At 36.1% G+C, this 26,208-nt stretch overlaps 1 protein-coding gene across 1 annotated transcript in view; it reads left to right on the top strand.

Moving 5' to 3' along the window:
• Positions 1-26,208, top strand: part of RANBP17 (RAN binding protein 17) — a 169,391-nt gene that overhangs the window by 18,873 nt on the left and 124,310 nt on the right. Inside the window, exons 10-14 of the mRNA XM_064520825.1 lie at positions 127-273; positions 1,402-1,574; positions 4,703-4,896; positions 9,546-9,651; positions 11,196-11,331. Of these exons, the coding sequence (XP_064376895.1) occupies positions 127-273; positions 1,402-1,574; positions 4,703-4,896; positions 9,546-9,651; positions 11,196-11,331 (756 nt within the window). The remainder of the gene's footprint in view (positions 1-126; positions 274-1,401; positions 1,575-4,702; positions 4,897-9,545; positions 9,652-11,195; positions 11,332-26,208) is intronic.

Raw genomic sequence — 26,208 nt, 5'->3', positions numbered from 1 at the left:
ATTTCCTATTCAAAACAAAGCAAAAAACCTATGCAAATAAAACTGTCACCTGACCAGCAGTAGTGCTTGTAAAATTTCTGTTAGATTAAGCTGTTAACTTTTAAAAATTTGCTTCTTCAAATATAGGGTTTGTCTGATCCGGGTAATTACCATGAATTTTGTCGTTTTTTGGCTCGACTAAAGACAAACTACCAGCTAGGAGAGCTAGTGATGGTGAAAGATTACCCAGAAATTATCCGACTTATAGCAAATTTTACTATTACTAGCCTACAGGTAAGCATATGTACAGAAGTGTTTTATTTTCTTTGACTCTTGAAAGACGAATGAACTGAGAGGATCGGGGTTGCTTCTCTTCGTTGGTGTTGGGATTTTTGTTTTTGAGGATTTGGTGAAGCTTGCATTTACCTAAAAGTATTTTGTCATTGATGTAATGTAGACTTTTAAGTTCTTTGCAGCTGGTTCCCGTTCTTCTTACAGTTGTGTTACGGGCAGATTTAAAGAAGAAATAGGACATAGGTGGACGTTAAGTACCTAAGTCTTCCACCCTTAGTCGTCACCCTCCAAAAAACCCACAAATAACCAAGTGCTCTATCCAGCCCTAAAATACCTATACCTATGCTTCCATGTAAATTTTGAAGTGCCTGAACTGACTAGATGCCTGGAGTTCTGTGTTTGCACATATGTGCCGTTGTCTGTATGCTGAGCAGCTGAATGCAGAGTTCCTACCTGAGCCTGATTCTCGGGGACCCACATCTGCATCAAAAACATGCGTATCACAGGATCAGGATTCTCACAGAATTAAAAATTTGCTGGGTTTCTTTTCCCTCCTTCCAAGAGGAGGACATGCACACTGTTTAAGTAATAGTGTAACTAATAGTGTAATTCAAGTAATAGTGTAATTGTTATTTGTCATTTTCCCCAGTGTCTTCAGAGTAACAGTTCAAGATTCCAACCTTTAGGAAAGGATTTTGGCCTTTGAATTCCTGAGTGGCCTGTGGCAGCTCCATAAATTCTGGAGAGAAAAGAGAATTGAGACACTTTTCTCTGCTTTACTTTTCCTATTGGGTTGCTGTAGACGGTACCCCTTTAGTATTTAGGATTTTTGAATGGCCCTTTTATAGCATTTAAATCTTGCCATGTGACACAGTGTAAGAGTTTAGGCCTAACTCTGAGTTTCAAATTGTGGTTTCCACTTGGGGGACGTGAGAGTCCCTACAAGTTATGTATTGCAATGACGGTGGATGGAGTCTGTAATGTGTTCCATAGTATGTCTTAATCCTGACTGGGTCCTTCTGTAATTATTCTGAATGAATAAGACTAGTTAAGATAAAAGCATCATGCTTCACAACTAAGATTTCGCACTGGAATTCTTTAACAGAAATATGTTTTGTTTTCTTGTAGCACTGGGAGTTTGCTCCAAATAGTGTTCATTATTTGCTAACTCTGTGGCAAAGAATGGTAGCGTCTGTACCTTTTGTGAAAACAGCAGAACCCCACCTCTTAGATACCTATGCACCTGAGATAACAAAAGCTTATATTACTTCTAGACTGGAATCTGTGCCTGTAGTTATAAGGTAAACTTCTAATTGCAACTTCAAAGCTTAATATAGAACATTTTATTTTCTGATTTATTGGCATGTTTTGTTTAAAATCTAAGTATGCTGGTTCTGCTTACCATAGTAATTTCATTAAGTTATCTTAGTGGGCTGTTATCATTTTACTCCTTTTGCTTATTGAATCCAGCCCAAAGTCTCATCTGTTATGTTTAAAAATTAGCTACTAAAGAGAAATTAAACTTAAATTCTAGTTGTTTTCTCTTCTCACCACCTCATGTTTTGAAAAAAGACTTTTTTTTCACCCCTGAAGACTATCTAGATTAACTATGTTTTTCAGTTCTGACCAGTTTATCTGTGCTGCTAGATGAGTCACTCTCTCTGGCCCAGGAGGGTAGATGAATGGGGGAAACCAGAAAAGAGCCCCACTCCTACGTAAGGCTGAGACAGAGTAGAACAAGCTGAAGTAGCAAGATTGAAATTGGCTGATTTAGAACTTCTTAGCTCAAATCTTTTTTGATATGTTAAGTAAACGTTCCATAAGTCCACAGTATAATATAGCAAATTTAAAAAAAGCCTTTAGAGTGCTGAGAGGATTTAATTTTCTGGGAGGGTCTTTATGAATTCCTGCTTGTAGGATCTAGTGTCAGACTATGGGACTGAATAACAAGGCCTCATATGCTTTCCCTTCTCAATTCTCCATTGCTGAGATGTCATTTGTTCTGTTTGTGTGAGGGGAGTGCATCCAACCTCATCATTGTTGTCCATGTCTCTGCTTAGCTAAAATCTCTTGTGCCTGCAAATTATGTAACCTGTCATCGTACTGCTTAGTGACTAAGCTATGTTTGCAATAGTTGTTATTTGTCTTAGGTTGTCACCATAGGTATGTTGAGGCCTGACTGCCTAATGGTTCAAAACATGAGCTTCTCTGGTAGTTTTCTCAGGAGCAAGAATTAGTAGTGCCTAGGAGAGCTTCCAGTGTTCAGAGCTATGACAGGGAAGGAGAAACAGCTGATTGCAGGTGCAGTTAGTTTTCTTGGGCCTTCTCTCAACCAGCCTACGCTTCTGCTGGCATTTTAAATTATCTTCTCTCTTCTGCTTTTCTGTAATGGAACCTCAGGGTGCACCTTGCTGTCTCAGCTTTCTCCTGTACTGAATGGTACGCTCCAAATCAGCTTCCTGATGTGAAGACTCAGTGGGGTTGAGCTTCTGGGTGGCACCATCTGGCACAACCAGCTCCATCAAAATGTGCTGTCATCTTCATCAGCATCACTATCAGCACGGAAAATCCAGTTTATTTATGGTTGACACTGATGGAGAGATTCTTCTGGATGTCCTTGTTACTTTGTTCTGTGGAAGAGTAAGCATTCTACTCTGTGGAAATAGCCTATGGGGAAAAGACAAGGAAAGTACTGATCTTCTCTTCTACCAGTCTGTATCTTTCTTAAGACTTAGTCTTGATAATGCTGTCAGCGTGTCTCAGTTCTCATCTGGCAGCTTGAGTTTTAAGTGATTTGTATGCCTCTCTGGTATTGTCATATTCTCTTCCGTGATGAAGATCCTTTGCTGTAGCTTTTCTGTAGACAGCAGTATCAAAGGCAGACTTTAACATCAAATGTCCAGGCCATTCTTGAGAAACATGGGATATTTGGGAGCTGATTTCACAAGACTTACTCAGTTTGCTCCAGGGAGATTAATTGGTACTTTTGCAAAAAAGGTCAGTTTTCTGGAATGACAGTTTTTTTGTTTTTTTTTTTAAGGAAAAAAGATCGATAATGTCACCTTTCATTCAGCAGGCATCCAGCTGCTCCTTCAGACAAAGAAATAACAATGGAAGGAAAGTCAGTTTTGCTCTTTTGGGGTGGTTTGGATAGCTATTTGCTTTTTGGAGTAAGTGTGAATGAGGAACTAAGGATCCTTCTACAGAAGGGTCTGTGAGAGGAGGCTTTTCTACAAACTAAAAGATGCACTTTTATTTCAGGTATTTCTGAATACCTGAGAACAGGTCTGGTTCAAACCATCTTGGATATTAGGATTCTCAGCTGATACATTTTACAAACTCTAGATGATAGTAATAGGGCACATTAATCCATCTCTATCAAGAGCAGGTTGGTGAGTAATTCTAGACCAGTCATGATCAGCCTGATTAGCTCTAGATCAAATAAAACATATTTCCATCCTTACTGTGATTAATCCATCTAATATGAAGGAGATCCATTTTCTTTGGAAAGAAGCCATTTCCAGTTTTATATGAAATATTCTTAGGTCAGTGAGTTCACTGATTTAGTGGCCTTTCTGTTTTTTTAAAGATCAGATTTAGATTTTTATTTTCACAGCCTGTTTCACTCTGAGTCTCTCTTGAGCCCCATATTCACCCTGCAAAGTCAGACTTACATTTCTTTATGTAAAGAAAGGATGCTGTTATCTGTAACCAGTGGAGCTTTTCTGAAGACACTACAGATTCTTCATTGCCTATACAATAACAGAGTAACCTTCTGATGAATAAACCATTCCTACTGGATTTATGTAATGAGTATGATTATATTTTAAGGCAAGAGCTAATGGTCTCTTTGTTATAGGCATCCCACAGGGTCACAGCTTGTTTATAGCAGATCCTGTAATAAAGATTTATCAAGCAACTGCATGGAATTTAACTGAAGTTTGCTTGTCAGACTTGCTATCGCAGTCTTGTGCTTAATTTGATGAGTATGCAAAGTCCATTTCTGCGAAGCATTCCATGCCTCTTTCTCCCCATCCTCTGAGAAGGGTGCTCCTTGTTAGTCTTCTATTAAGGTAAATGCACAGAAAACCTCAAAGAGGAAAGGAGGTACTACTAAACATAGTCCTTCAGAATTTACCTTTCTGCGTTTGTACTGCCCATCTCATCTGCTCTCTGTGTTGGAGTTCTTTGCATTTTAAACTATATGTTAAGAAGAAGTCATGAATAGAATATTGTTGTGTCTGTGTGGGTGCATGTGGGCATGTATGTAAATAAAATGAGAGCTTATGTCTATCTGCTATATGCACCATTTACTAAGGCCTTTATAGTTCAGCAGTTCAGTGATAGTGGTGCTAGATTTGGGGGATGGGAAAGCAGAGAATCAACTTGCAAATAGTAGCTAAGTGGTTACTTTTTATCTGTATTCCAGAGATGGCTTGGAAGATCCACTGGATGATACAGCTACAGTTTTTCAACAATTGGAGCAACTGTGCACAGTTAGCAGGTGTGAATATGAAAAGACCTGTGCACTTCTTGTACAGTTGTTTGACCAAAATGCACAAAACTACCAAAAACTATTACACTCTTCTGTTAGGAATCCATTAGAGATCACAGTCCAGGAAGGTTAGTATTTAATTTAATCTTTAGACTATGTTTTATGTGCCAATAAACATGTACTTCCTTTTGAAGGAGTGGTCATCTTAGAGCAGCTGTTCATAGATCTTTCCTGGAACTAGGAATTCGTGTTCCAAGTCACTTTGCACCACACTTTCACCAGTTGTCTGTATGTTAAATATATACATTGGTGGTTGATGTGTTTGTTTTAACATCTTGTTATATTTTTGGAGTATAGGCGCTGACATATTTATGCAACTTAAGAGAATAGGAGCTGTAAAAGCTTGTAATTTCTAAAATCAACCTTTTAGTGTGTCAGGTTGAAACTTGAACATTTTTTGAAAATAAAGAGCTTAACTTCTGTTGTTTTTGCATTTATCTGTCTGCACAATGAATGTAACATTAAAAACCTTTACTTGATGTAGTTCGTTAAGATTAATTACCTAGTTTTCCAAACCTCGCAAGACTATTAATTGTAGTTTAAGACGTAAAAATAATAAATACTTTTACGTATTTTATCATATACCTGTTTCATTCATCTCTGTGTCTGACTTAAATTGTCTTTATAACTACTGACTTTTTCCTAATGTAGTTATCTTATGGCTGTTGCATCTTTACCTGGATAAATGGTGTTGTTTTGAAAAGGTGAGGCAGGTTACTGTAAATACAGCTGTTTATTTGCATGCTATTAAATGTCGGTGATTTCTTTTGTCATTCTTCTGTTGACAATTTGAATTTGCTGATTTTTCTTCTATGCAGGAGCCAATTAATCACTAAGTTATATAATACCTGCTGCTTGTCTTTTTCATTTATTCCACTTTCTCCCATATGCCTATCAACTTTTCCTTGGGAGAACTTCCACTGAATGACCTGATTTCGTTGGACAAGCCGCAGTCTGAATTTGTACTGCATTCCCCAATCCAAAGGGCCAAAGGGAAGCACTCAACTGGAATCTTTCAGAGTCAGTGCTCTGGGGGTTACTCGTTTATGCATTAGAAAACATCTGATGCAGTTTAAGTACTGTGTTTCTTTTCCACAAACTAAGATATTTGTACTCATGGTGAACAATAACTGTTATATCCCCTAGTTGTACATACTTAAATTAAGATGTTTAATGGCTTTTAATGTTACCAAATAAGTTAATATAATATTAAGATCTCATTTTATTATACCTTCTTTCTCTCTGTATCAATAGTGATGCAGTCATGGTTTACTAAAACAATAATCCCCAAGAAATGGGTCATTAACAGTAGTTAATGATTACTTGTGATTTACGGTAATGACTGATTTCTTTGGGATTATTGCTGTTATAAACCATAATTACAGATTATTACAGCAATAATTATTTTGTAAAAGAAAAGATGTAGTCTGCCTAAGTAGCTGCAAAAGCAAATGCACTGAAAATTTTAAATAGCAAAGGTATAAAAGAGGGGGGAAAAGTAACAGCTATTTATTAGTATTATGCTAATAAAAAAAAAAAAGATATCATCAGAAAAACATCCATGTTCTTAAATATGAGCTACTGCAATTTGTAGAAAGGAAGATAGTGTTTTTTATTAATTTAAAAACGATTATTGATAAGGTGTTGATCAAAGTGGTGGCTATGCCGCTTGAACCAGCAAGCACTACTTTGCAGCTGCTTTTTGATACCATCTTCAAATAGCTTCTTTAGGAGCTGTTAAACCTAAGTTTATTTGAGCAACGACTGTTCTCTTAAACGCTTCAGCTCCTCAGTGTTTTGCTAGTTATGGCGCTGATCTCTCAATGTCTTAAACTTGCTGCTGTTTGTACTGTAATTGTAGTGTGTCTGATAGGGTTCTGCTTGAAGGTTTTGTGCTTTTTATGAAGAAGCACAGGCCTGGTTACAAATAGGCAAAGATGCTAATAGTTAGTACTGTCTTTCCAGATTGGAAATGGTACAGCAGCCATATTTGAAGATACTGATCCTGTCAGGGTATTTAGTTGGAAGTTCATCTTTATGGTGCAAGAGCAGGGATCTTTTAATTCCATAGTCCCAGCACCCTAATACTTCAGAAAACCGTGTGCAATCTCCAGGATATGCTTGTGGCACTGTGCACCAAAAATGAGAAGATCTGGTGTAGTGTGCTCTCCATGGAAAAGCATGAGTGGGACAAGGACAGTGCTTCCAAGCAAACCACTATATTTTTCTGTAGACCATGAAGAAAATTACCTCCTTGTTTTTCTCAGCCAAGGAAAGGAGGCATATCCCTGTTGTTCTCAAGAATTTCAGTAGGGCAGTGAAAGAGAGAGATCTGCAGTTACTTAGTAACAAAGTGAAGAAAGAGTATATAGAAATGCATTTGTGTGATTCATATTTAGGTAGATGTCTGGCATGTGTTCAAGGATGTAGAACTCTGAGTCATTTGGGATCTTTTGGTCAGAAAATGTTGATTTATTTAATTGAAGTTTTACAGAAAGAAATAGTTTTTTTTTTTTCCCCTCAGATTGCCATATTTTAAAATCTTCCTCATAGGTCTTGTCTCATAAGTCAACGCTTGTTACTTGTCACTAAGTCTTTTCTGTTACTGATCTCAGATTGTATTCCATATTTCTGTGGTAAATTTTTAATATAAGATTGAGATTAAAGATAAACCTGAATGCTTTCCTATACTTGTGTTGAAATCACCTGCACGTTATTCCCTGCTTTGCATTATCTTTTAGTGTATATTTGATCATATATTTGATTGTTATGTGATTTTTTTCTTTCCTACAGGGCTTAGATGTATAGAATACACTGTGCTATACACCTCTAACTGGAGTTACTTCTGGTGTATAGTTGTGTGTTAAACCAGATTCAGGCCATAAGGGTACTGAGACATCTCAGAATAATTAAAGATTCCTAGCTGAAGGAGCTTAGGAAGTACAAAATTCATTGCTATCTTGATTCTGAGTTTTTCAAAACCTAGCAATGCAAAACATGAGGAAGTTTAAGTAAAGTTTAATATTATGTGAATGAAGAGTAGTTTATGAGAGAATGGGAAACAAACATAAAGTCAAGTCTAGAAGGTTACCTAGAAGGCAATTACTGTGCATGTCCCAGTATGTACCCAGAAATATCATACAAAATCATATTTTTTTTTAAGTAGCAGTGTGACCTCTTGTTTATCTGTAGGTTTTTCTTTGTACTAAACTTGAAAGTGTGTTCTGGACACATTTTATTCATCAAGGTATTGTCTTCACTTATGTAACTTATGGTGTCATCACTTGGTAAAATCATCATCATGAAGGCAAGGTCTCTTCCAGCTTGGGTACATCTCAAGCTTATTGGGAACCGTGCATGTAACTTGATTTAATTTACCTGGAAACTGTTCCAATGTATGTCTTCACTATGCTGTTATTTTCAGGCGATTCATTTGAATGTGTAACAAAATAGTTTGCTAAATGAAGAAACAGTCAAAGAGTAGCTCTATTTTACAGTCTCAGTGCAATTTAGTTGAGAAGAAACTTTTCGGGGCAACTGGAAGTTTTAACAGGTCTATTATGTTACTTCACCAGTCAGGTCTTAGTTTTGATTCCACTTTAGGGAAAAATACTGCATTCTTGCCAAGAGAGGATACCACTAGTTGCTGGATTCACAGCTTTAAACAAACAAACAAGCAAGAACCCTGAAGCAAGAATCTGCGTGGCTTGAGTAGGTTTCAATAGGTCAAAGATTAAAGATCTTATTCCTTAATGTAGCAAAGAGTTTAAAATAATCCATATTTCTTCAGTGTGACACTAGGTTTCTAGCAGACATAGGCCAAAATAGTTCTTCTGAATTCATCGTTTCTGAACTTAAAAGAGTTTCATATTTATGAAACTAGAGTTCATTATTTGCATAGTTAGTGTATTTTGTATAGACTTTGCAAACTCAGGGAGTTACTTATGGAATATTAGCTGTGCAGATACTATAATTGTTATGTTGTACTTAAGACCTTCTAAGGACCTGCCTTTGCTAGTAGGTCCTATAGCTGCTGTAGGAGAAACAGGGACAACTAAATAACCGGCAAGATTAGAAAAAAGGTCCAGCATAGCTTCAAATGGATGAGTTGTGTCTTTCAGACTTTGTTAGAAAACAGTCCACAGAGGCTCTAAAACTATCTGGCGGTGCACAAACCGTTTTCTTGAGGAAGATGCTTGTCTCTTATGACATACAAATTTTGTCTTATGTGCAAATATTTTAACTTTCAAAATTACAATATTGAGCTATTAGTTTGATATTACAGAATTTTTTATTTGAAATAAAATGAAGAAACAAAGCAGGCTGTAGAGAGTCTCTCCATTACTTCCTTAATGCTATGATAGGTGGGTGTAATTGTCCCATCTTTTGAAGTAATTTTTAGCAGGCAAGTGAGGATGCTAGATCAATTGTACCTCTAATCTTTATCAGGCTGAGTTTGCTAAGTTTGCATTTGAGGTTAACTTTTGTTTTATTTTTAAGCATGTCCGGGTTAATAAGCTGTTCGAGGTCATCTGTCTATTCTGCTTAAAATTATTTTTTGGTTGGTTTGTGTAGGTATGTTTTAAGCCAGTTAAGGGGAGAAACCTAACCATTCTTTTGACAGAATTCCACAGTCTGGTACGTTGTTTGTAGCAGTATATTGCGCTTGCATAATGGTTTATTATCATTAACTGTCGTTTTTTCTTTCTGATATTAGGATGTCTGGCGTGGCTTGTCTATTTTGTGGGTACTGTTGTGGGGGGACGATTAACGTACACTAGTACTGATGAACATGATGCCATGGATGGAGAATTATCCTGTCGGTAAGTAGTGCTTGTTTTGAATTTTTTTACTGTGAGTTAAAGTTTTTTTTTTTTAGTGATGTTTAGTATCAGAGGATATTTTGAACTTGGATGTCTCAGTTTTTCTCCAGTTCTTTGATGGTAGGTGCTCAAGGACTGTATTGACTTTCTATGGATTAAGACCATTCCAATGGCCTTGATCTCTCCTGTGTCATCATCTGGAGTGGAGTAGTGAGGGAGTCATTAAGGCTATCATTGCAAAATGATCATTTGGGGAAAGGGAGAGGATTGAGGGCAAAGATGTCTTTATTTATAACTGGTGTTGGGATATGCCAAGGTAGCTATCTGTTTTCATTTGTACTTTATACTTGGATGTAAATGTCAGTTTTATTAGTTGTGAGTTATTGATCATTTTCTGCACTACTTCCTTCATGTAAATCAAGAGTCCTGTGAGTGAAGAGTCCAGAAGAATTGCTGGCCAACCATTGAAAGTTTGAACAAAATTTTATACTAGAGCTTGGAATAGAAAAGAAGACTAGTTTTAAAAATATGTGTGTTAGTGGCTCCTTTCTGCAAAGTTTTGAGGCAAGGAGGGAGCTAGGAATTATTGTGAATGACACTGATTCCGTGTGGCATACACAAGGAATGTGACAAATAAGTCTTTCGTCTGTGAAAAAGGGTGTGCATCTTTGATGCACATGAAACAGGGCATACAACCTGGAATTGGATAACAAGCTTTGCATTTTCTCCTCTGTTTCTTGCCTTCCTAATCTACCCTGGGGCTGTGTGGTGTTAGCAGTCTTCCACTATGTTTTTATTAAAAGTGAAAGGTTTTAATATACAGGCTTACAGATAAAGTAGCTACTGACTTCTAATCCAGTTACTGCATATTTCAGTATTCAGAAAAGGTGAGAATAAATTTTAAAATTGTTAGGAAATTAGGAGTTCAAGAAATCGATAGCAAAAGAATTTGGAAAATGAAACAAAGGATTATTACTGTTTTTTAAAAAGGCTAAATACTCTGCTGTTACAAGCTGAAGTTGTTTCTTTGAAATCAGAACAGGTTAAAGAGGTATGTTCCAACTAAGGATTTAAACTAGAATCAAAATGTTTGTTCAGATGTTGTTAGGGAGGAAGAAGGGAGACAGTGTATTATATACTGCATTTACAACTTTATTTCTAAATACAGTAATTGGAATTTTCAGGGAACTTGCAAAGCTCTTATCTTGCAGTTGTAGTTTGAGTCCTGTGCTGCTTAGTTTTCTTTCTTTCATCATGGAATTGGTAGTCTAAGAAAGAAAGCAAATGTACAAGCTCACTGCAGTATAAAATATGTATCTGAGAGAATTTCAAGTGACAAAGTAATTAGAAAAGCATTATGTTGATGTTTATGTTTGATAGTGGTCAATTAGCATAATTAGCATCTAAACAAAGCAAAATCATTGCAAATACTTAGGCAAACAAAAAATGGCTGATGGATTCCTAAAGAAATTAGCTGTGACAACATCATTTATTTGAGAGTTTTTCCTGAGAATGTTTTTTTTTTTCTTTTTTTTGTCATTAAGAGTTTTTCAGCTGATATCTTTGATGGATGCCCAGTTACCACAGTCTAGTAATGAAAAAGTAGAACTTGCAATTCTGTGGTTCTTGGATCAGTTCCGTAAAACATATGTGGGGGACCAGCTTCAGCGCACCTCAAAGGTAAATATTTGCTGTAAAGTATGAAATTAAAATAGAAAATCCTGTTTAGAAAATGACATGAATTATGCATATAAGCTGTTGAGCTTAGCTTGTGGCTGATTAAACAGATAGATAGATATCTAACTTATAAATATGCTGTACAGGTGAGAAGACTTACTGTGATGTGTACTTTGAGTTTTGGTATGGAAAGAGTTAATATTTTAACAGCTATGTTCATTAAACAATTTTAGGTTACTTTGCATTTCAATTTTTTATTTCAAACATTTAGCTGGGTTCTGCTATATTGTGTTATATTTCACAGCTGGGTACACAAGATTTATTCTTTTAATAGTTCTGTTCTTTTGACAGTTACTCATTTATGTGGTTTCCACTGTATTTCTCACATTACTTGGCTTTTCTGCATTTTAAATAGGGAAGAGGGAAAAGTAAGATGCATTTTTGAAGACGCAGCAGTTAATTCACCTTAACTGTAGGGGACAGTCATAATATAGATGTTATAAAGAGAATGTCAGTAAGATGAGATCAATTGATCTTGAGAAAGACTGAAAGAATTCTGTAGGAGCCCCAAGCAAATCTTTAGCAAGAATTGTGATAGTGACTGAGATTTTGGGTTTACTTCTGTGGTACTCTATCCATGCTTTCTGGTGAATGGTCCCAATCTCAAGAATTCTTTTATCCCTTCAGGTTTGAACTGTACTTTAACTTTATTGAATGGTTCCTCACTTAATATTAAAAATAAAGTTTTACACTATACTGAATTACTTTTTCATGGAGGAAAATAATGTGTTCCTTCCAGTTGTCAAAGCTGATTTGTTACTTTTAAATATGGTGTGCTGCTCTAATATTAAGTAACGGAAGGTAAAGAGTAAAAATCTGCTCCTGGTGTTTTCAGCAGTATAACTCCTTGGTTACAACTTTCTGGCAATTCAGAGGCAACATGGCTGTACAGTAGTTGCTACTCTGATCTGTAATTCCCAGAAGATTTTGTCTTTCTGTCAAATTTTCACCAGTGTTGGCGGGGTGATTTTACCTTTTTATGTTCTGACCAGCTGGGTTGGGACTGTGCGGAGAAGCTCTGTTAACGTACAGCATACTGTAAGAGATTGTTGTAGGAGATCATATAGCCCAGCTTACAGTGCCTATCATTAGGGAAGATAGGAAGAAGCATTTGTGTGTGGGTGAAGTGGTGTGCGAAAGTAGTGCATTATTTATACTTAATCAAGTAGACCTCACTTGTCAATAGAGAAAAAAAAAGCAGAACTTGAATTTTTGCTAGCCACACTTGAGTTCAATACATGTAAATTTATCTGGCTCAGCAATGTGTTTTGAGTAAGTGTAAGGCTGCCTCCACAGCTGCATTGTACGTGGAAGATTAAATGGTTAATTATTGAGTAAAATGTTGGCAAATGTTTCCATAAAATTTGATTTATTGAACAGCACTTTGAACAGAAAGCACAGCTTTTTTACTGAAAGGAAGTAGGAGGAAGCTGTAGGATAAATTCAAGAAAATTGTTTTTTTCCAAATCATTGTACATGAATCAGACTGGTAATGTATCACATCCTGTATTCTGCCTTTTGTTATGACATATGTCCTATACGTGACCAGGCTGGGAGAAGTATTGTGGAAATTTTGCAAGGCTTTATTAGCATGTAATGGTACTAGGGGCATTTCCAAATTTTAGCCACAGTCTAGCAAGAACTGATAGTCCATAGTTGATTGCAAGTGCATTTTAATATTATGCTTTCTTTATGATTTGATTAAAATGTCTACCAAAACAATTTAGTTTGAAATCAAATTATATTTCATTTTTCCTTTTTCTTTGTTTTGTTTTTTTTAGTAGACCTGATATGACAGCCTCTCATTTACATTAATAGAATCCTGTGGTTCGTATCACATTACATCTGTGTCAAAAGCTGGCAAAGAGTGAGAATTCTTTGGGTTTCTCTTAGATCTTCCAATTACAGGGAGTATATCTTAATGTATGTAGGGACCAGTCCTTAATATGCCTGGTGGTAATACAAATCTAGAAACTATATGCCTTTGGCAGGTATTTTACCTGATCTTGTAACAAAAGCTTGGTGTGAAGGCCTCTGGGCTCCCCGTTGTATTATATATATATTATATTAAAAAAAACCTAAAAACCAAAAATGATTGGGGTTTGTATACATTTTACAGTTAAGAGAAAAACAGAAGGCAGCACTTGTATGATACTTCTTCTGTTTAATCCTGCTGTAGCAGTAAGTGTAGCAGCAGATGGCATTCTACCCTCACAGTTGTAAATCCTGCGATGCTGTGTGTTGCTGGCAGGTATCTACAAATATGCAATAAAAAGACTCACACTTGGAAACAGAGAAAACAGACATATATCAAATGACTATGTTAATATACATTTATATAAATAATCAGGATTGCTCATGTTGTTTTATTTACAGAATGGATAATGGAAATCCTGCATGCTTCAGCCGTATTGAAATCATTTTTAGGAATATTGTTCTATTTGATCATGTGTTTCCAAACGGTAAAGCAGACAATGGTTAGAGAAGGCTGAATGGTCTAACGTAATTGTAGAATAAATCTTTTATATAAATATAGAAATTTTGTTAATTAATTAACTCGTATTCTTAAATACATGCATATTTTAACAGCAAGCTCATTATAGAAGGAAAATCAACTAGGTAAATGAATGCATTCTTATTAAACAGTCCACTGGGGCTTGCTTTCTAAGGAAAAACAGAAAAACCTTGGCGATCTCTTCCATGATATTGTAATATACTTGTAGTACCACAATATTTGCAATACAGAAATCATACATCAAGATACTGTTTTTTTGAATAAGATGGACCTGTGCATGAACATATATATTGTATTTCTATTTGAAATTGAACTGGATTCTCTGGTGTTGTACAGCATTATTGATATCTATTTGTCTGTCTGTCAGTCAATATATATTTTGTTCTAACACTGATGTAACTTAGCCTTCATAGAGTGATCTTTTTGTGGCATATTGCTGACATAGATACTAGTAGAATAGGAGAAAATAAATTGTCTGGAAAAGCACTGTGCTGTGCTTAACCGAAATCATAGTTTCTTAGTAGAATAACAGTGGCTCTAACATTAATGCAGCGGTATTTCTGAAATCATTTGCGCCCACTGTTAGCCACTACTGTAAGCAGTGTAATATTGCATTGAAATCTGGTCCCTGACATCAAATACCTGTTATTTATTAGAGAACATAGACTTTAATCTTTTGAAGGACTCTCTTCCTTTCCAGTATTCTTAAATAACTGTACAATTGCTCATATGTTAAGTTTGCAAATGACACTAAGCTGGGAGGAAATGTAATCACAGTGGACAGGATTGGAATTCAGAAAGATCTCAATAAGCTGGAGAAATAACCTGGAAGTTGAAAGTGCTGGCAAAAGACTATGCTTAGGAAGGAAAATTCAGACTCACAAATGCAAATGGGAAATCTCTGACTAAGCAGCATTATTTTAGAGAACGCTATAGAGATTAGTGGATCACAAGCAGAGTAACTAAACAGTGTTTGTTGGTCTTGCAACCAAAAAAAGGGCCAACGTCTTTCTGGATGTAAGAGTAGGAATGTTATGTCAAGCACTGGAGGTTCTTATTCTATTCAATTCTGATGGAGCTTCAGCTGGAATAATGTACGCAATTTTGGGCGCCATACCTTTGAGAGAAGTATAGACAAATGGGAGTGTTGGGCAACACAAGTAAGATGTAGAAGATACAAAAATCAAAGATCTGAAGGGCTGTTTTAGAGAAGTTAATAATCAGTTGTTTTCAGTGTTCTCCAAGGGGAAGACAGGACATAATTAGCTTAATTTGGATCAAAAAAGACTAGAGAGGCTTTTTAACTGTGTCAATAAAGGGACACTGGTGCAGGCTACCTAAGATGTTATGAGGTCTTTTGGTTTCGGTCTAGATATACTTAATCAATTCTTCTTTAAAGTACAGAATAAACCAGAAGTCCTGTTGGTCTACTTTCTAGTCTTATGTTTCTGTAATAAAGCTATTATAAATGGTCATGATTGTTTGCTATGGCTTAGCCGATGAAAAGCATGCTTAGAGGGAAAATAACTTCCTATTTGTGTTGTGCATTAGGGTGATCAACCACTGCTGAGGATTTTTCTGTTATTTCAGGATTTTATTTTAGCCTGACACATTTCAAGGAACTCTTTACTCCCTATATGAAAGGGTAAAGATTGTGAGGTAGGAAGAGTGACAGAAATTACAGTATCTTTGAACATGGATTGGTGACAGTTCAGACTGCCTCCTTTTCCATCTCGGAAATGAGTTCACACCTCATTTAACCATGCTGAGGAGGAACTCTTTTTACTTATCTAGCCACAGGTGTTACCACTCACCAGTGCAGATGCTTTTTCTGGACTGTTTAGATCAACAGTGGGCAAATATATTCTTCCTGCTTATTGTTGGTTCTGTACAGCTTGTGATTCTTTACACATGTAGATTTGATCTGAGAGATTTATCCTAAATAGGCCTTTTGAGACTTTTTCGCTATATAGCCTTCAATTTAGAGAGATTATCTGTTGACATCTCTTCTAAATTACATAACTTTCCGTGGCAAGTGCAAAAAATAAATTGGGGGATTTTAGCTGCCTTTCTAATGCAATTTGGAACAGAAAGTAAGCTGTCACTTGGTAACTATCAGGTGCTTTATGAGTTAAATGCAAGCTCTTACCTTGCTGTGGCCAGGAAGCCAGAGCTTGAGGTCTGTTCCTTGAGGTTGCATCATATTGCTACCTGTGACGTTGCAGTGCGTGTTTAACACAGTTGTAAATATAGTTCAACGTTTTTTGTACTTGGGACACTAATTCATGCCAAGTAAGTATTCAAAGGCAAGACCTGTTATCAAGGATCTATTCCTGCATCCAAACACATCAGATTGGTCCTTGGATAAAAAAGCAGCAGGAGAGGCTCATAACCTTCCAGAGAGTGGCTCCAACAGCATCTGCTCCCCACTGCCTCCGCGGGAGGGACTGCGCTGGCACACCTAATGGCACAGGCAGGCACCCTTGGCTCTCTGGGCATCTCGTTGGTAGTGTGAGGTTGCCATGAGTTAATCAAGCTGTAACTTGTTGGATAAATTTTGCTGATGAATGTAAGATACGAAATATAACTTAAAGTCAAATGACTGAAATTTACAAAGTTTCCTTGGGATTGTAACTGTAATTTGAAACAACTGTAATGGCTCTGCATAATTGGGAATCCTGCTAATAGGAATCATGACTGTTCAGTTTTTCCATCTTTACAGCTTATTGATAAGGTTATAAGAAGATGATTTGATTAAAGACTTTCCTTTAGAGTTTTCTTTACGGAGTTGTTCTAAGAGTGCTCTTGAAAAGTGTGCACATACAGATTTAATTGTCAGTTCCTTTGCATCTTCAGTTTTGGGGAGACTGATTTTTGTTGGTAAACAAAATATTTTGTGATTTAAAATTGAACTATTTGGTAGACTATTTCAGTGGTTTCACACGTGAGAAAGAAGTTACATTAGAAATGTTAAGGTGTTAATAGAGTTTACAATTAGGATAGAGAACTGTCCATCATGTCAGTTTTTACACTCCATTTTTTCTTTGCCTTCTAACACAGGTCAAAGATGTTTATCTTCCTTAATTTTGCTCCTGTCATGTTTTCTGTGTACAGCGTGTGGCGCTATTTAACTACAGTTACCCCTCAGTTTGGTACTGCTCTTCCCGAAACAGAGAGGTCAGAACTGGAACGTGTGCCCGTGTCAGATGAGGATAGCACGGTGAAAGCACCACTAGTGACAGCAAGTGTTTTAGACTGAGCTGTGGTCCTTAACAGAGCCTGGTTACAGGTTACTTCTCGAGTTCTCTTTTCAGCTTTTATAAGTAGAGCAATTTTTAGAAGATCCTACCCATAATCTTAATCAGAGTAGTTAGGCTTGCAAGCTTTGTTTATTGTTTTTTGTTTTAGTATAATAAAATTAACTTATTTTTATTTATCTAATAGTTCAAAATTTCAAAATTAAAATGCGTTTAGGTAAACTTTTTTGCTCTGCCATGGGAGCAGTTCACGGTTCGCTGGTTTGCTCTTTCTAATCAAACAGTAGCCCTAATGTGCTTTGAACAGTCTCGAGGTGATTTTAATCTGTACCAGATGGCAGTAGTTTGAGGGATGCCTCTGCAAGTGAAGACTGCTGGCCCCAGTGTATTGCAGCAAGCCATACTTGTGCATTGCTCCACAGCCAGGGAGTAAGAGCTGTAATTCTGACTCTTCTGGGAAACAACCCCATGTCCAGATGGGGAGACAAACGTGTTTTCTTCCTTAGGTGCATCGTTTGAGCAATCTGGGGAGTGAGGTCTGTCTTTCATTTTGGGTAGGTCAGGGTTAAGAAGGAAGCAGAAGTATAGATTAATGTTTCATAAGGAGCCTCTGCAAATACCAGTTGGAGCATGATTGTAAAGTGGTGGGTGGGGAAGAGGAAGCAAATACTTTTTTTTTTTTTTTTTTTTTTTACTGTACTCTCTACAGGTTTTGTTTGCTTATCTGGTCAACATGAAGTTACTGCATTAACATTTATGACTGTATTTGTATGTGTTTTTAAAACTTCTAAATTGTAGAATTGATGAAGAGGGAGATCTGCATTATGATTTAAAAAAAAAGTGGAAGATTTAGAGTTTAGACTTCTGCGTATTTAGAGGGGAGGAAAAGAAATCATTCCCTTGCTATATGTTATTTGTGGTAGCTACAAGCAAAAACCAAGTGTAGCCAGGTGTTATCTGAATGCTGAACTTAGGAGCAGGTTTATTTTCTAATGTGTGCCGTCAGTGTTCTATTGACTTAGTTATTTTGATATTTCTTCAATATATATACATTTCCTGAATTATCTTGCCTGTGGGCACCATAGCATGAACTAGCAAAAAAAGAAAAATAATGGTTTTACAGAACTTGACTGCTTTCACTCTTACCCTGTACATGTTAAGACCCAGCGATCTGCAGCGGTCCCATTAACTTTAGTGGGGATCTCTGCAAGTAAAGGTGTTGATGTGTGTGCATCTCATAAAGGTTCTGGGTACTAGTGTCTTCATGATTAATGGTATCTTAACGCTTATGAATGATTATCTTTTTCTGAGCTGTAAAATATATATACTGTTTTATTTCATTACAGTGAAGTGAAGATCACCACACTGACAGGTGGTGGAAATTAGCAGGCAGTTTTGAAATTGTTCTGTGCACTAGAAATTAGATCTCATTTTAATTCTGCTTTTCCAAACTAGTAAATGAGGTTAATGCCATACATATTCAGCTGATATGGATGAAGAAATTGATATAAAGTAGATCAACATAGCTACAGGGCTACTTTAATTTATAGGTAAAGAGGCAGTGATAAATGAAAGTAATGTAGTAGTGGTCACTAAACTCCTCAGCCATCAGGGATTCAATAGTGTTAGCTGCTCATTAATGGCATTGTTGGGGTACATCAAATAGAAATTTGAAAAGAAATAGCCAACTAACCCTTAATTATCAAAACATAGAAAATACTAATTATGCCTTAATTAGCTTTTCTTTTAATGTACTGAAATTGTTACTTTTTGTGTAGCACAAATGGATAGTTATATCAACAATAAATAGGTTGTTTTAATAACTTTCTTTTACCTCTGGGAAAACCACACTCCAATTTTTAATATGCAATAATGCTTCTCTCTAGCCTGTAGGAGATGAAAATTATTAAGTAGCTTTATTTTTTGAAGATTTTACAGCAGCTTTGGGAAGAATTATTTCACCATGCATCAATTATTTTTAATTGAACTGAATATTTTTCAGATTGCATGAAATGCCTCTCATTTAAGTTTAACATTTAGAGTTTGTTAAGGAAGCATCATAATGAGAATTGGGTACAACTTATTTCTATGGCATATAGTAGAAAGAGTAAAGAACGGTTGTTTCAGAAGAAAAATAACATCACTGATATTTTTGTTGTGCGTTTTTACATAGATAAAACTTAAAATGACTTTACCATTAATGATCGACTGTACTTTACAAATACAGATAATGCCTTTGATAAGGGCCAAGTCCTCCTACGTCAGGGCCATAGGAAATGAAGTGATGAATTAAATAGTCAGAAGGTTGTTTGTAAATAATTTCCAGTTGAGAGTAATGTGGGGGAAATTACATTGAAAAGAAGTGCGTTTTACTTTACTGGGCCAAATCTCAGTTTTGCTCTGTTCCATAGCTACCACACTGTTCTCAGTGGCAGTGTGTTCCTCCTCTAACGCTGGATCCAATCTCCTTGGAGTTCATGTAGAAAATGAAAGTGAGGTTTGACTTCAGTGGGGTTCAGATCCATCTGGTACTGAGCAGAAGCTTCAATAGATGTTGCAAAATCTTTTTACTCTTTGAGACAGGATATAGCCTTCCCTCCGTGTTTGTATGTGCAGGAAAATAAGTCACAAGCAGAACTGGGCTTGATTTATGAAACAAAATAGATAACGTGTTTTCCAGATGAATGACGGGAGGGAAACACTGCATGGTGCAGGTCATAATGCCTCCACATTCAGGTAATACCCTGTGTAGAATTAAACAAAATATAAGTGCTAGTGCAGTAATCAAAATATGTAGATGCTATGATTGTGGGTGATCAAAGCATTGCAGGGTTTTTTCCAAATCTGTAGAACTGATACAGTCATCCAGTCTAATAAATCCTATCTGTGACTTTTTTTCTAAACCTTTTCTTCTAAACAGTTTCAACTATAAAAATGAGCAAGGAAGATATTACACTTATGTACAGAACTTAAGTGGTTTCAACATATCAAACCGCAAAGAAGTTTCAGAGGTTTGCATATACTCGTCTTTCAATGTGATCAGTATGCTGGTGAAAGATAAGGTTGAAAGGGACAAATACAATTGTATTATTTGACAAATAATTTCTATCTGGTGATTGTAGTGATGCTTTTAGGGAAAAATCTTATTTCCAAAGCTTTAAAGAGCAAAAATGACATGAGAACTTTTAATTTTTCTTCGGCTAAATATCTGCCTTCCTGTATGGAGACATCCAGAACTAATCAAATCTGCTCAGACATTTAAGTGTAGGCTCTTTTTGTGGGATTGGAATTACTAGTTTGGCTTTCAGGAGCTCTGCGTTCACGGTTTATCAGTTTCTTCAGCAAAAGGATTGGCAATGTGGTCTTTTATTATAGTCATCAGGAAGAATGTTCCTTTGTATGAATGTGAATTACCCTGGTTCTGTCCTCCTTGAGGAGACTGATTCATCACTTTCTAAAAAGTTGGAAGTTAGAGAAAATTAACTCAGGTGTATTAATTGTATTCAGGCAGATCTCCTTTCATGTTTTCTATCACGATGCCTATCCTGCCATGAGCAGAAAAAACTTTCAGCAAGTTTTCCTGAAATAATATGAACTTACTTAAATCTCCAAAGAAGGGAGAAGCGAAGTTAATTGTGTCACTGCTTATAAAACCTTGTATTTGGTTTGAATTTTGGCTTGTGGCTTGCACTGAGAACCATCTTGCTTCACAAGAAAAATAATTGCATTTCCTTTGGAGAAATTTAATACTTTGACAGATTCTTGAACTACTTAGTGTAGAATTTTCAGCTTTTCTGGAGAAAAAGAAAAAAAAAATAAACTGAGCCAGAATCTGACATTTTTAATTCATGGGACTAATCAACCAGTCTTAGTGATAATGCCTTGGCAAGCTTTAAATCACAGCATATTGTGCCTATTCCTTAACTGCTTTTAGAATCTTCTTTATTGAATTTCTCCATTATTTGGAAATTCTGCACAGCTTTGCAGAAGACTAAATTTTCTTCTGGAGACCCATCAGGACATAATGCAAAGAGTAAGAACTTTGCAGAGTCATAAATGTTGATTTCCTCATCAGGTTGAGTTGTAAACTTTTCTTTTTTTTAACATATGCTCAGTTCTGTTATTTTTTACTTGGTTGTTACATGTGGGAATCACTTAAGTTTTTCTTATTAGACTATACAATGTTTTCTATGTTTTCTTGGGGTGTTTTTGTTTTGCTTTGGTTTTTGTTTTCCTAAATTCTACATTGTATATTCCTAGTCTCCCTTCTTGTCTTGCAATGCTATTTAGTTTTTATTTATGCTGTTTAGTTTTTATTATATCATTAAATCCTTACTCTTTTTTTTGAGTGCAGTGTATTTGCTGTTCAGTTACGTATGCCTTTATCTTGTTAACCTGTTAGCATTTGGCTCATGGCTCACAACTATAACCTGTATGAACACCTACATAATTATTATTTAATCACATATTTGCAATTAAAACATTAGTTTCAGTAAAATGCTGTGCTATTTTATTTTAGAACTTTATAAAACAAATCAGGCAATCTTAAAAATAAATAATTAGCATAGTTCAGTTCTGCAGTTGGCTGTAACTGAGCTTTATTTTGTAGCTGCTAATAAAGGCACATTATAATGTTCAGGCATTGCAATTATCATTGAAATGTGTATGTCCATTAACAGCAACATTAGGCTGAGGATATAATTACTGTCTAGAGCCAATATCTTTGTGAAGTTACATCTACGATGCTATTAAGCTATAAGCAATATTTGTAAACTAATATTTAAATGATTCAGAATTGATACCATCACTTGCGGACTTAAAAACTAATCCTACCAGCATTCAAATGACTGACTTCTTAAGTGTTTGGCAAATACATTACCAGGTTCTTTGAAAGTGATTGTAATTTGTGACTTGAGAGAGACTTCTGTTTTTCTAATAACAAGTGCCCAGAACAAATTAAACTTACGGCAAGAGGAGGAAAATGTTCTAATAACAGCAAAATGATGACAAAACAGTGATGCAGTTTGTCACTAAAGGCTGCAAATATGGTTTGTTGTAGTAGAGTCATATTTCAGGCCATTCAGCTATCTGAAAAAAGATGTTTCATACTAAGACTTTCCTAATAATGTTACAAGCATGCTTTAAATAGGGATGGGAATGAGTCTGTTCATTGATTTACTTTGTCCATTAATTGATATACTTACTTGGATTCTGGTGTGCATCCTGACAGAAAATTTCTCGTGTTTTTGCTGACAAAAGGATCTGAAACTCCCTGTAAACTTAGGTGGATGGTTCATTTGCAAAACTAGGCAAAGTTGCTTGTAAGGAATTCCACATATATGGAAGAGTTTGTATCCATAAAGTTTAAAAAAAGGAAGAAAGAAAAAAAGCACCACACACAAAGCAACCAAGCAGAAACTTTCCTGATTCTCCTCCTTAAATATTTTGTTTTTTATATGCAAAATTTGTGTGGCAGTAGTTAACTTTTAAGCATTTGAGAATTAAGCAAAATGCATGAATTAACTTTCTGTTCTGTCCTATTGGTATGTGATAGCCATTGGTTTGCTTTCCTGCCTCTGAAGTTGAGATTTAAGGAAGCTGGTGAGGGAGTATGTGTTAGAATCCATCTGACAGCATTTATCATCTTATTTTGAATGCAAGTGCATTTGAAGTATTTCTAGCATATAGGAACTATCACACAGTTTAGTGGTTTTTATCTGATGTAGCCTAATAAAATTCCTTTTTCTATTTTACAAAAGTAGTTTCAAATTTTAATTTTATGAACATCCACTTTCTGGCTTACCTGTGTTTTCTTTGCTGACTGGATTTGGACTTGTACACAGTTGTAATGACCCAGCCTATTTCTCTATTCTCCAGCCTCTCTCCGTTTCACTGAATACTTTCCTTTGTCTGATACTTCAATAGTCCCTTCACCTCAAGCAGACTCTTTAAGTAACTTCTGACTGCTGGACCTTTTCATTTATGTTGCATGTCTCATACCAATGGAGCAAGAAGGCATCAATCAATAGAGCAGACAGGGCATCTTGAAAAAAACAAGTGACCTGCTCATCTAAAATCCATTTGTTTTGTTGCTGCATGTTGGCTTTATATCAGTGGTATTCTTTACACAGTTTAAAATGTAAAGATCAAAGTATTTGTAATGGTTAAGCAAAGCATCCTTATTATTAAGTAGCTTAATGAATTAATTTCCCAAACCTTGCAGTAAATAAATTAGCCAGCAGAGTTAAGAGTGGAATGAATCATCCTTTAATATTAAACTACAGGAATTTTTATGACCCAAGTTAAACTTAATTATGAAATTGCTTATTGCATGTTTGTGTAATTCAGGAAGGAAAGAATGCAAAATAACATATCGGAAGTACTTCTATCAAAAAAAAAAAACCTAAACCAAAACAATAAAATCCTAGGAGATTAGATTACTGTTGTTGATACTGGTGAATTTTAGTTCATTTACTTTAGGTGCTTTGTTTCTCATCTGCACTGGTCGGCAATGCTGAAAGGTTTTTTTGCATTTGTTTTGTTGTTTAGCTGAGCAGTTGTTTAGGATCTGTTTAAGATTAGCTAAGACTTTAATTTAGTTACCAGTGGACAATATTTTGGGGAGAGCAAAGTATAGTACTAAAACCATCAATAATTTGCCTTCCTTTAGAACAGTATTGTCATTTGTTTTTTACATGGTGAATATATATTTGTAGAGCAGTGTTCTTAATTTTAAAGGTTGGGGGGGGCGGAGGGGGATATTTTGTCCCCAGGTAACAATCCAGCTTTATGCACTCGCATTCTGTAACCTTGAATGTGAAACAAACAGGACGATAGAGGAGATAAAGTACAAAACTCCATTCTTTCACTCCATTCTGAATTAAGGTCATTAATTTTTGACCTTACAAAAAATGCAGTTTCTGACCTGTGTTAAGCATTGCACATGATCTGTCAATCTCTAGAAATATTTTCTGCTTCTTTTGTTCGGCACAAGTTCGAGTATAATCCAGAATTGCTAAGAACATTCCATTTCCCCTTTACCTGCTCCTCTCTCATATCACCACTGTTTTTCTTAAACAGGATTATATTGCTTGCATTCCTACTATCATGGTTTATTCATATATTTTATTTGTGCTTTTTAGACTTATTTACACGTATTTGTAGTGAGAGGCAAATGATGACCTGATCCTTTAAAAATGAGGAAGACAGGCAAGCATTGCAGAGAAGCATGTACAGGAAACTGCCTCTTTTCATCAAGCTGTTGTCACCTACCATCCAGTGTAACCAGCAGTACATCCCATCTAGTGTAGAAGTGGTGAAGTCAGTGGAGCTGCACTGTTTCCTGCAGAGCATCAGCAGGCAAATCCAGGATACAGTATAAGAAACCCTTTTGGGGTTTGAGAAATAAATGAGGCTTCAGCTACTTCCTCTATCTTGCAGTTCCTTTGATCTGGAAGCTTTCCAGCTTGCTGAAGTCATCAGATTTCTGAATCGAGTTTTTTTTTGGTCTGCCCTTGGCTTCACATACCTTATGTAAATATAAATGGCCTGACATGCTGTCTGATATTAGCGTAGTAAGGAAAAGACCCATATCATTGTAAAATGCTTCATAACGTATTAAGTAAAGGGCTTTCCTCTAAGATGGATGAGATGTTGTTACCTATGTCCCTCCTTTAGCATCTCTGTGAAAATAACTTTACTGAGAAATACTTGCTCAGAAATCTCTGCAGAAATTACATTTTGCTTATTCAGGGAAGGGGTTTCCAGCATTCATACCTCCTCCTGCCTTTGTGGCAATTTATGGCTCTTTCAAGCATTTTGCTAATACCTGCACTCTCCTTTCCCTATGTTTTCAGCAAATTAGAGATATTCTCTAGTGAATTGAGAAATTCTAGGCAAAACTGGATTTAGTGAAAGTTACTTGCAAATATTAAAAAAAAAAAAAAAGTTGAACCATAAGACATCCCATGATGTCTCAGTTGTTCGCTGGAGAGATTTGCAGCCTACTTCTGCCGTATTCCATTAATGTAAATATGGACAGTCCAATTTTTTTCTTACACTTATCTACCTCGGTTGTATAGAGTGTTCCTAAATCCAAATAAATCAAACTTCAGACGTGATGAGGTTCGGAACTCACGTCTATGTTAGCAAATGTTTCCAGCAGACGTTGCTTTCTGATGACTGTCAGGTCAGTGATGTCCTTTCAGCCCTGAGGACATACTAGTAATCAACTGAGAAAAGGTATTTGCTGGACATCTAATTGTTATTCAGTGCAGTCTTTTAGCCCTTTAAATATCTCCCAGGATGCTGGAAATGGTTGTGTAGTGGTCTACACAGCTACAGTAGCTAGACAATCTTAAGCTTCTGCTAATTTTTGCTTTTGTTTCCAGTTAATGGAAGGGATCTAAGGACACTGAGGAAATAATAGTTAGTTTCCAATGGAAATAGGAGGCAATAAATCAAATTGTTTGGTAGTTAATGATCAGATGATCAGCAATTCTGTGCGGGGGAGTTGCCCTTTCTTAGTTGATGTGTAAAGGTTCATTCTATAGTTAGAGAACCTCTCTGACAGAAAGGTTTAACTTAATTTTAATTTTTCTAATGTGTAATGTTGTCACTAGGTAGAACAGACTCAGCAATCCATCTATTCCTGGATAAGATATCCGTAGTCGTATGGGGTACCAGAGTGCTGTGAACACCTCATCAGGAATTTGACAGATCATTTTCTGGCAATTACATTTAGTCCCTCTACTGGTCATGTGGTGGGCACATTTTAAATCCCTAGGACACGCTTTTCCTGGAGAGTGGACGTTTTCACCTGAGAACACACAAAACCAGCAGTTCAAAATCTCTGTCCAAACTTCAATCAAGTACAACTTCCTTCAATACACTAGTGGGATCTTTCATTGAAGTCAGTTGCTTTGGTCAGTTTCTTCTCGGTTACTATTTTAGGCTTTATTTTCTGTAGTAGTCCCAGGGAGTTCAGAAACGGGAATTCTTCTGTTCCTGTCATTAAAAGTAATCAATGAAATGGTGGAGAAAAGGAAA

The sequence above is a fragment of the Dromaius novaehollandiae genome, chromosome 15 (genome assembly GCF_036370855.1).
Source record: "Dromaius novaehollandiae isolate bDroNov1 chromosome 15, bDroNov1.hap1, whole genome shotgun sequence".
NCBI lineage: Eukaryota > Metazoa > Chordata > Aves > Casuariiformes > Dromaiidae > Dromaius > Dromaius novaehollandiae.
Note: the sequence above shows the minus strand (reverse complement) of the source record. Positions and strands in the feature narration are given on the sequence as shown.